The 12,612-nt window shown below is 46.3% G+C and overlaps 1 protein-coding gene across 1 annotated transcript in view; it reads left to right on the top strand.

Annotated features, from left to right (window-relative positions):
* Window positions 1–12,612, top strand: part of LOC130309182 (centrosomal protein of 112 kDa-like) — a gene marked incomplete at its 5' end in the record, with an annotated part of 68,873 nt that overhangs the window by 34,805 nt on the left and 21,456 nt on the right. The window contains 2 exons of the mRNA XM_056552296.1: window positions 3,986–4,048; window positions 10,391–10,540. Coding sequence (XP_056408271.1) covers window positions 3,986–4,048; window positions 10,391–10,540 — 213 coding nt within the window. The remainder of the gene's footprint in view (window positions 1–3,985; window positions 4,049–10,390; window positions 10,541–12,612) is intronic.

The following is a 12,612-nucleotide window of genomic DNA, read 5'->3' as shown; positions in this document are numbered from 1 at the left end:
TGTGGAGGATGTAGTCGGGTGTATCACCTCCCGTTCTGTACATGGTGGGGAGGATGTAGTCGGGTGTATCACCTCCCGTCCTGTACATGGTGGGGAGGATGTAGTCGGGTGTATTACCCCCCGTCCTGTACATGGTGTGGAGGATGTAGTCGGGTGTATCACCTCCCGTCCTGTACATGGTGGGGAGGATGTAGTCGGGTGTATTACCCCCGTCCTGTACATGGTGTGGAGGATGTAGTCGGGTGTATCACCTCCCGTCCTGTACATGGTGTGGAGGATGTAGTCGGGTGTATCACCTCCCGTCCTGTACATGGTGTGGAGGATGTAGTCGGGTGTATCACCTCCCGTCCTGTACATGGTGTGGAGGATGTAGTCGGGTGTATCACCTCCCGTCCTGTACATGGTGTGGAGGATGTAGTCGGGTGTATCACCTCCCGTCCTGTACATGGTGTGGAGGATGTAGTCGGGTGTATCACCTCCCGTCCTGTACATGGTTTGGAGGATGTAGTCGGGTGTATCACCTCCCGTCCTGTACATGGTGTGGAGGATGTTGTCGGGTGTATCACCTCCCGTCCTGTACATGGTGTGGAGGATGTAGTCGGGTGTATCACCTCCCGTCCTGTACATGGTGGGGAGGATGTAGTCGGGTGTATCACCTCCCGTCCTGTACATGGTGTGGAGGATGTTGTCGGGTGTATTACCCCCCGTCCTGTACATGGTGTGGAGGATGTAGTCGGGTGTATCACCTCCCGTCCTGTACATGGTGTGGAGGATGTAGTCGGGTGTATCACCTCCCGTTCTGTACATGGTGGGGAGGATGTAGTCGGGTGTATCACCTCCCGTCCTGTACATGGTGGGGAGGATGTAGTCGGGTGTATTACCCCCCGTCCTGTACATGGTGTGGAGGATGTAGTCGGGTGTATCACCTCCCGTCCTGTACATGGTGGGGAGGATGTAGTCGGGTGTATTACCCCCGTCCTGTACATGGTGTGGAGGATGTAGTCGGGTGTATCACCTCCCGTCCTGTACATGGTGTGGAGGATGTAGTCGGGTGTATCACCTCCCGTCCTGTACATGGTGTGGAGGATGTAGTCGGGTGTATCACCTCCCGTCCTGTACATGGTGTGGAGGATGTAGTCGGGTGTATCACCTCCCGTCCTGTACATGGTGTGGAGGATGTAGTCGGGTGTATCACCTCCCGTCCTGTACATGGTGTGGAGGATGTAGTCGGGTGTATCACCTCCCGTCCTGTACATGGTTTGGAGGATGTAGTCGGGTGTATCACCTCCCGTCCTGTACATGGTGTGGAGGATGTTGTCGGGTGTATCACCTCCCGTCCTGTACATGGTGTGGAGGATGTAGTCGGGTGTATCACCTCCCGTCCTGTACATGGTGGGGAGGATGTAGTCGGGTGTATCACCTCCCGTCCTGTACATGGTGTGGAGGATGTAGTCGGGTGTATCACCTCCCGTTCTGTACATGGTGTGGAGGATGTAGTCGGGTGTATCACCTCCTGTCCTGTACATGGTGTGGAGGATGTAGTCGGGTGTATCACCTCCCGTCCTGTACATGGTGTGGAGGATGTAGTCGGGTGTATCACCTCCTGTCCTGTACATGGTGTGGAGGATGTAGTCGGGTGTATCACCTCCTGTCCTGTACATGGTGTGGAGGATGTAGTCGGGTGTATCACCTCCCGTCCTGTACATGGTGTGGAGGATGTAGTCGGGTGTATCACCTCCTGTCCTGTACATGGTGTGGAGGATGTAGTCGGGTGTATCACCTCCCGTCCTGTACATGGTGTGGAGGATGTAGTCGGGTTTATCACCTCCCGTCCTGTACATGGTGTGGAGGATGTAGTCGGGTGTATCACCTCCCGTCCTGTACATGGTGTGGAGAATGTAGTCGGGTGTATCACCTCCTGTCCTGTACATGGTGTGGAGGATGTAGTCGGGTGTATCACCTCCCGTCCTGTACATGGTGTGGAGGATGTAGTCGGGTGTATCACCTCCCGTCCTGTACATGGTGTGGAGGATGTAGTCGGGTGTATCACCTCCCGTCCTGTACATGGTGTGGAGGATGTAGTCGGGTGTATCACCTCCCGTCCTGTACATGGTGTGGAGGATGTAGTCGGGTGTATCACCTCCCGTCCTGTACATGGTTTGGAGGATGTAGTCGGGTGTATCACCTCCCGTCCTGTACATGGTGTGGAGGATGTTGTCGGGTGTATCACCTCCCGTCCTGTACATGGTGGGGAGGATGTAGTCGGGTGTATTACCCCCCGTCCTGTACATGGTGTGGAGGATGTAGTCGGGTGTATTACCTCCCGTCCTGTACATGGTGGGGAGGATGTAGTCGGGTGTATCACCTCCCGTCCTGTACATGGTGTGGAGGATGTAGTCGGGTGTATCACCTCCCGTCCTGTACATGGTGTGGAGGATGTAGTCGGGTGTATCACCTCCCGTCCTGTACATGGTGTGGAGGATGTAGTCGGGTGTATTACCCCCCGTCCTGTACATGGTGTGGAGGATGTAGTCGGGTGTATCACCTCCCGTCCTGTACATGGTGTGGAGGATGTTGTCGGGTGTATCACCTCCCGTCCTGTACATGGTGGGGAGGATGTAGTCGGGTGTATCACCTCCCGTCCTGTACATGGTGTGGAGGATGTAGTCGGGTGTATTACCCCCCGTCCTGTACATGGTGTGGAGGATGTAGTCGGGTGTATCACCTCCCGTCCTGTACATGGTGTGGAGAATGTAGTCGGGTGTATCACCTCCCGTCCTGTACATGGTGTGGAGGATGTAGTCGGGTGTATTACCCCCCGTCCTGTACATGGTGTGGAGGATGTTGTCGGGTGTATCACCTCCCGTCCTGTACATGGTGTGGAGGATGTAGTCGGGTGTATCACCTCCCGTCCTGTACATGGTGGGGAGGATGTAGTCGGGTGTATCACCTCCCGTTCTGTACATGGTGTGGAGGATGTAGTCGGGTGTATCACCTCCTGTCCTGTACATGGTGTGGAGGATGTAGTCGGGTGTATCACCTCCTGTCCTGTACATGGTGTGGAGGATGTAGTCGGGTGTATTACCCCCCGTCCTGTACATGGTGTGGAGGATGTAGTCGGGTGTATTACCCCCCGTCCTGTACATGGTGTGGAGGATGTTGTCGGGTGTATCACCTCCTGTCCTGTACATGGTGTGGAGGATGTAGTCGGGTGTATCACCTCCCGTCCTGTACATGGTGTGGAGGATGTTGTCGGGTGTATCACCTCCTGTCCTGTACATGGTGTGGAGGATGTTGTCGGGTGTATCACCTCCCGTCCTGTACATGGTTTGGAGGATGTTGTCGGGTGTATCACCTCCTGTCCTGTACATGGTGTATAGGAGGTAGTCGGGTGTATCACCTCCTGTCCTGTACATGGTGTGGAGGATGTTGTCGGGTGTATCACCTCCCGTCCTGTACATGGTGTGGAGGATGTAGTCGGGTGTATCACCTCCTGTCCTGTACATGGTGTGGAGGATGTTGTTGGGTGTATCACCTCCCGTCCTGTACATGGTGTGGAGGATGTAGTCGGGTGTATCACCTCCCGTCCTGTACATGGTGTGGAGGATGTAGTCGGGTGTATCACCTCCCGTCCTGTACATGGTGGGGAGGATGTAGTCGGGTGTATCACCTCCCGTCCTGTACATGGTGTGGAGGATGTAGTCGGGTGTATTACCCCCCGTCCTGTACATGGTGTGGAGGATGTAGTCGGGTGTATCAGGAGCTCGGATCAGGTGACTCGTGGGGCCCCATTCAGGGTGTAGTGATTGGCGCAGTGACTCAGGTGCTCAGATCAGGTGACTCGTGGGGCCCCATTCAGGGTGTAGTGATTGGCGCAGTGACTCAGGTGCTCAGATCAGGTGACTCGTGGGGCCCCATTCAGGGTGTAGTGATTGGCGCAGTGACTCAGGTGCCCATCACTCCGTCTCTTCTTACTCTCTTCCAGGCCGGCAGTCGGTTATCACAGATCGAGAAGGAATATGGGGAGAAATTGGCGAAAACATCTCAGGTACCGCACAACCGGCGACTATACAGCACCGCCGCCTGTCGCATTGTGTCATAGTCAGTGAATGAGAACATTATATCTACGGATGACAAACCTTTCCTGAGTTATGCTTCTCCCAGCTGAGGGTTTGTCACTGCGGCCCCTCCTCCACTGTGCTGGCTCCTTCTCCACTGATCCGGCTCCTCCTCCACTGATCCGGCTCCTCCTCCTCTGTGCTAGCTCCTCCTCCGCACCTACTCCTCCTCCTTCTCTGCACCAGCTGCTCCTCCGCGCCTGCTCCTCCTCCTCCTCTGCGCCGGCTCCTCCTTCTCTGCGCCGGCTCCTCCTTCTCTGCGCCGGCTCCTCCTCCTTCTATGCGCCGGCTCCTCCTCCTTCTCTGCGCCGGCTCCTCCTCCTTCTCTGCGCCGGCTCCTCCTCCTTCTCTGCACCGGCTCCTCCTCCTTCTCTGCACCGACTCCTCCTCCTTCTCTGCACCGGCTCCTCCTCCTTCTCTGCGCCTGCTCCTCCTTCTCTGCGCCGGCTCCTCCTTCTCAGCAGCGGCTCTTCCTCCTTCTCAGCAGCGGCTCCTCCTCCTTCTCTGCATCGGCTCCTTCTCCTTCTCTGCACCATTTTCCTACACTGTTTCGGTTTTAAACAGTTATTAATGTAAAACCAAAAATCCACACGATAGACCCAAGAACTTTCAGTCCTCCCCATTGATATGAATGAGGACGTCACCCCGTATATAATCACCATATCATCTCACCGTATATAATCACTGTATATAATCACCGTATATAATCACCATATCATCTCACCGTATATAATCACTGTATATAATCACCGTATATAATCACCATATCATCTCACCGTATATAATCACCGTATATAATCACCGTATATAATCACCGTATATAATCACTGTATATAATCACCGTATATAATCACCGTATATAATCACCGTATATAATCACCGTATATAATCACCATATCATCTCACCGTATATAATCACCGTATATAATCACCGTATATAATCACCGTATATAATCACCGTATATAATCACCGTATATAATCACCGTATATAATCACCATATCATCTCACCGTATATAATCACCGTATATAATCACTGTATATAATCACCATATCATCTCACCGTATATAATCACCGTATATAATCACCGTATATAATCACCGTATATAATCAATGTATATAATCACTGTATATAATCACCGTATATAATCACCGTATATAATCACCGTATATAATCACCGTATATAATCACTGTATATAATCACTGTATATAATCACTGTATATAATCACCGTATATAATCACCGTATATAATCACCGTATATAATCACCGTATATAATCACCGTATATAATCACCGTATATAATCACCGTATATAATCACCGTATATAATCACTGTATATAATCACCGTATATAATCACCGTATATAATCACCGTATATAATCACCGTATATAATCACCGTATATAATCACCGTATATAATCACCGTATATAATCACCGTATATAATCACCATATCATCTCACCGTATATAATCACCGTATATAATCACTGTATATAATCACCGTATATAATCACTGTATATAATCACCATATCATCTCACCGTATATAATCACTGTATATAATCACCGTATATAATCACCGTATATAATCACTGTATATAATCACTGTATATAATCACCGTATATAATCACCGTATATAATCACCGTATATAATCACTGTATATAATCACTGTATATAATCACCGTATATAATCACTGTATATAATCACCGTATATAATCACCGTATATAATCACCGTATATAATCACCGTATATAATCACCATATCATCTCACCGTATATAATCACCGTATATAATCACTGTATATAATCACCGTATATAATCACTGTATATAATCACTGTATATAATCACCGTATATAATCACTGTATATAATCACTGTATATAATCACTGTATATAATCACCGCATATAATCACCGTATATAATCACCGTATATAATCACTGTATATAATCACCGTATATAATCACCGTATATAATCACCGTATATAATCACTGTATATAATCACCGTATATAATCACCGTATATAATCACTGTATATAATCACTGTATATAATCACCGCATATAATCACCGTATATAATCACTGTATATAATCACCGTATATAATCACCGCATATAATCACCGTATATAATCACCGTATATAATCACCGTATATAATCACTGTATATAATCACTGCATATAATCACTGTATATAATCACGTATATAATCACCGTATATAATCACCGTATATAATCACCGTATATAATCACTGTATATAATCACTGCATATAATCACTGTATATAATCACGTATATAATCACCGTATATAATCACCATATCATCTCACCGTATATAATCACCGTATATAATCACCGTATATAATCACCGTATATAATCACCGTATATAATCACCGTATATAATCACCGTATATAATCACCGTATATAATCACTGTATATAATCACCGTATATAATCACCGTATATAATCACCGTATATAATCACCGTATATAATCACCGTATATAATCACCGTATATAATCACCGTATATAATCACCGTATATAATCACTGTATATAATCACCGTATATAATCACCGTATATAATCACCATATCATCTCACCGTATATAATCACTGTATATAATCACTGTATATAATCACCGTATATAATCACTGTATATAATCACTGTATATAATCACTGTATATAATCACCGCATATAATCACCGTATATAATCACCGTATATAATCACTGTATATAATCACCATATATAATCACCGTATATAATCACCGTATATAATCACTGTATATAATCACTGCATATAATCACCGTATATAATCACCGTATATAATCACCGTATATAATCACCGTATATAATCACTGTATATAATCACCGTATATAATCACTGTATATAATCACTGTATATAATCACTGTATATAATCACCGTATATAATCACCGTATATAATCACCGTATATAATCACCGTATATAATCACCGTATATAATCACTGTATATAATCACCGTATATAATCACTGTATATAATCACCATATCATCTCACCGTATATAATCACTGTATATAATCACTGTATATAATCACCGTATATAATCACCGTATATAATCACTGTATATAATCACCGTATATAATCACCGTATATAATCACCGTATATAATCACCGTATATAATCACTGTATATAATCACCGTATATAATCACTGTATATAATCACCGTATATAATCACTGTATATAATCACCGTATATAATCACTGTATATAATCACTGTATATAATCACCGTATATAATCACCGTATATAATCACCGTATATAATCACCGTATATAATCACCGTATATAATCACCGTATATAATCACTGTATATAATCCCCGTATATAATCACCGTATATAATCACCGTATATAATCACCGTATATAATCACTGTATATAATCACCGTATATAATCACCGTATATAATCACCGTATATAATCACTGTATATAATCACCGTATATAATCACCATATCATCTCACCGTATATAATCACCGTATATAATCACCGTATATAATCACCATATCATCTCACCGTATATAATCACCGTATATAATCACCGTATAAAATCACCGTATAAAATCACCGTATAAAATCACCGTATATAATCACCGTATATAATCACCGTATATAATCACCATATCATCTCACCGTATATAATTGCTCTGGAGGATAAGACATGATGTAACAGCAGAATAGTGAGTGCAGCTCTGGAGGATAAGACATGATGTAACAGCAGAATAGTGAGTGCAGCTCTGGAGGATAAGACATGATGTAACAGCAGAATAGTGAGTGCAGCTCTGAAGGATAAGACATGATGTAACAGCAGAATAGTGAGTGCAGCTCTGAAGGATAAGACATGATGTAACAGCAGAATAGTGAGTGCAGCTCTGGAGGATAAGACATGATGTAACAGCAGAATAGTGAGTGCAGCTCTGACCTTTGGTAATGTTTATTTTCCTGTATTCTGTGTATTGCCATAATGATCCTGTGTCAGTAGGTTTATATTCGCCCTGTTACTCTCTTTCCCGTATACACGTCTGTATGAGGACTCATTGTTACCGATCTCCTTCTCTGCTCAGAGGCAGGTGAGAGGACCTCCGGCTGACATCTTGGATGATCGGATCTCCGCGGCTGCAGGTCAAAGTGCCGCATTGCCACACGTGCCGTATTGATCACGGCATCTGAGGGGTTAATGGCAGACCTCAGCGATCACTGTGATAGCGGCCGGGACCTGCTGTGCATGATGTGAGGACCGGTCCAGTGTTCACGTCATGTATAGGACATTAATGTACATCCTGATGGCACTGGAATCCCCATCCATAAAACCTCTGCACTCACTATTCTGCTGTTACATCATGTCTTATCCTCCAGAGCTGTACTCACTATTCTGCTGTTACATCAGGTCTTATCCTCCAGAGCTGCACTCACTATTCTGCAGTTACATCACGTCTTATCCTCCAGAGCTGCACTCACTATTCTGCTGTTACATCATGTCTTATCCTCCAGAGCTGCACTCACTATTCTGCTGTTACATCAGGTCTTATCCTCCAGAGCTGCACTCACTATTCTGCTGTTACATCATGTCTTATCCTCCAGAGCTGTACTCACTATTCTGCTGTTACATCATGTCTTATCCTCCAGAGCTGCACTCACTATTCTGCAGTTACATCACGTCTTATCCTCCAGAGCTGCACTCACTATTCTGCTGTTACATCATGTCTTATCCTCCAGAGCTGCACTCACTATTCTGCTGTTACATCATGTCTTATCCTCCAGAGCTGTACTCACTATTCTGCTGTTACATCATGTCTTATCCTCCAGAGCTGCACTCACTATTCTGCTGTTACATCACGTCTTATCCTCCAGAGTGGCACTCACTATTCTGCTGTTACATCATGTCTTATCCTCCAGAGCTACACTCACTATTCTGCTGTTACATCAAGTCTTATCCTCCAGAGCTGCACTCACTATTCTGCTGTTACATCATGTCTTATCCTCCAGAGCTGCACTCACTATTCTGCTGTTACATCATGTCTTATCCTCCAGAGCTGTACTCACTATTCTGCTGTTACATCATGTCTTATCCTCCAGAGCTGCACTCACTATTCTGCTGTTACATCACGTCTTATCCTCCAGAGTGGCACTCACTATTCTGCTGTTACATCATGTCTTATCCTCCAGAGCTACACTCACTATTCTGCTGTTACATCAAGTCTTATCCTCCAGAGCTGCACTCACTATTCTGCTGTTACATCATGTCTTATCCTCCAGAGCTGCACTCACTATTCTGCTGTTACATCATGTCTTATCCTCCAGAGCTGTACTCACTATTCTGCTGTTACATCATGTCTTATCCTCCAGAGCTGCACTCACTATTCTGCTGTTACATCACGTCTTATCCTCCAGAGTGGCACTCACTATTCTGCTGTTACATCATGTCTTATCCTCCAGAGCTACACTCACTATTCTGCTGTTACATCAAGTCTTATCCTCCAGAGCTGCACTCACTATTCTGCTGTTACATCATGTCTTATCCTCCAGAGCTGCACTCACTATTCTGCTGTTACATCATGTCTTATCCTCCAGAGCTGTACTCACTATTCTGCTGTTACATCATGTCTTATCCTCCAGAGCTGCACTCACTATTCTGCTGTTACATCACGTCTTATCCTCCAGAGTGGCACTCACTATTCTGCTGTTACATCATGTCTTATCCTCCAGAGCTACACTCACTATTCTGCTGTTACATCAAGTCTTATCCTCCAGAGCTGCACTCACTATTCTGCTGTTACATCATGTCTTATCCTCCAGAGCTGCACTCACTATTCTGCTGTTACATCATGTCTTATCCTCCAGAGCTGCACTCACTATTCTGCTGTTACATCACGTCTTATCCTCCAGAGCTGCACTCACTATTCTGCTGTTACATCACGTCTTATCCTCCAGAGCTGCACTCACTATTCTGCTGTTACATCATGTCTTATCCTCCAGAGCTGCACTCACTATTCTGCTGTTACATCATGTCTTATCCTCCAGAGCTGCACTCACTATTCTGCTGTAACATGTTGAGTACACAGGAGATTAGTGTTAGGTGACATTGGGGTGCAGCTTCTTATACTCGGCCCCTGTATCCCTGGGTCAGACATCTGGGCCCCTCTCTATGAATTTGTCTGTGGCCCCTTTTTCTCAGTATTGTTGGGGGTCTGATCACATGACTATTGTCTTCTCCCTCAGGTAGTCAGTGACCTCCAGGCCTCCATCACCTCCATGAGAGAAGAGAACAGCCGCCAGCAGATGGCAGCAGAGCGGAGACTACAGGAGGCAGCGAAGAACCATGAGGACGAGAGGAGACAACTCATGAGGGACCACGAGAAGGCCATGAAGGTACCAGGGTGTAATGGTCTGCAGGATGCTCTATAGGGGGTGTAATGGTCTGCAGGATGCTCTATAAGGGGTGTAATGGTCTGCAGGATGCTCTATAGGGGGTGTAATGGTCTGCAGGATGCTCTATAAGGGGTGTAATGGTCTGCAGGATGCTCTATAAGGGGTGTAATGGTTTGCAGGATGCTCTATAGGGGGTGTAATGGTTTGCAGGATGCTCTATAAGGGGTGTAATGGTCTGCAGGATGCTCTAAAAGGGGTGTAATGGTCTGCGGGATGCTCTATAGGGGTGTAATGGTCTGCAGGATGCTCTATAAGGGGGTTTAATGGTCTGCAGGATGCTCTATAGGGGGTGTAATGGTCTGCAGGATGCTCTATAAGGGGTGTAATGGTCTGCAGGATGCTCTATAAGGGGTGTAATGGTCTGCAGGATGCTCTATAGGGGGTGTAATGGTCTGCAGGATGCTCTATAGGGGGTGTAATGGTTTGCAGGATGCTCTATAGGGGGTGTAATGGTTTGCAGGATGCTCTATAAGGGGTGTAATGGTCTGCAGGATGCTCTAAAAGGGGTGTAATGGTCTGCGGGATGCTCTATAGGGGTGTAATGGTCTGCAGGATGCTCTATAAGGGGGTTTAATGGTCTGCAGGATGCTCTATAGGGGGTGTAATGGTCTGCAGGATGCTCTATAAGGGGTGTAATGGTCTGCAGGATGCTCTATAAGGGGTGTAATGGTCTGCAGGATGCTCTATAGGGGGTGTAATGGTCTGCAGGATGCTCTATAGGGGGTGTAATGGTCTGCAGGATGCTGTATAGGGGGTGTAATGGTCTGCAGGATGCTCTATAAGGGGTGTAATGGTCTGCAGGATGCTCTAAAAGGGGTGTAATGGTCTGCGGGATGCTCTTTTGGGGGTGTAATGGTCTGCAGGATGCTCTATAGGGGGTGTGATGGTCTGCAGGATGTTCTATAGGGGGTGTAATGGTCTGCAGGATGCTCTATAAGGGGGTTTAATGGTCTGCAGGATGCTCTATAGGGGGTGTAATGGTCTGCAGGACCTCACTAAGGACTTAATCTCTAGAGGACCCCAGGAGATTGTCCAGATCCCCGTGGACCCCAGGAGATTGTCCAGATCCCGTGGACCCCAGGAGATTGGACAGAATAACATTTTGAGGGTCCAGTGATGTCATCATCTGGATACATTTGTGCCCCCAGTGATGTCTTCCTCAGGGGTTGATGCTGGAGGCCACACTGGACACCGGAGGGCGCTGCTCCATAAATACTCCGTCCTGGGCTGACCCGCCGCACTGGCCGCTCTACAATCACTGAGGTTATAGTTGTCTTCTTACCACAGCCAGGGCCCCCGAGCGCCCATTCATAAATGTCCAGGGTGAGGGGTGTGGCCCCCGGTGAGTCCAGCAGAGGGCAGCGGTGGTGTCTGCTCCGCACACAGGCTGGATAGTGCTATGTTCTCCATCTTCTGCCTGGGATGGTCCCTCTGCTCATCCTGAACCTCCTGCTTCATGAAAAAATTTTCAGTAGGGCTGCATGATATATCCATATTGATATGATATACTTCGGATGTCTGGGCATGCTGGGAGTTGTAGTTTTACAACTGGAGGCCCCCTGTTTGGTAAAAACTGTCTTAAAAAGTACCTGTCATCAACAAAAACTTTTAATACCGTATGTTGTTCATAACCATTAATGAAGACATATTGTAATATATCTTCATTAAAAAATATTAATATTTATACCAGTTTTTTCATTTGATACTTTTGGCCACTAGGGGTCTCTCTTCTATGCCTGGTCTGCAGGCAGCTTCCTATGCCTTCCATAGTAAGTGTACAGCTTTTAGGACTAATGCTGAAAGGGCTCTGGTCCTTCCACAGGAAGTTCAGTCCTCTCAGCTCAGGACTGGCTCCCAGCCTGCACATGTCTCTCATATATAAGAGAGGCCAGTCACCTCCCCCTCCCCCTCACACCACGTTATCATTGTATTATCTCACTGCACTCCCTGCTCTGTGCCAGCTGTTGGCTATCTGGGCATGCTGGGAGTTGTAGTTTTGCAACAGCTGGTGG

This window comes from Hyla sarda, unplaced genomic scaffold, assembly GCF_029499605.1.
Source record: "Hyla sarda isolate aHylSar1 unplaced genomic scaffold, aHylSar1.hap1 scaffold_1515, whole genome shotgun sequence".
Lineage (NCBI taxonomy): Eukaryota > Metazoa > Chordata > Amphibia > Anura > Hylidae > Hyla > Hyla sarda.
This window is presented reverse-complemented; position numbering and strand designations above follow the sequence as displayed.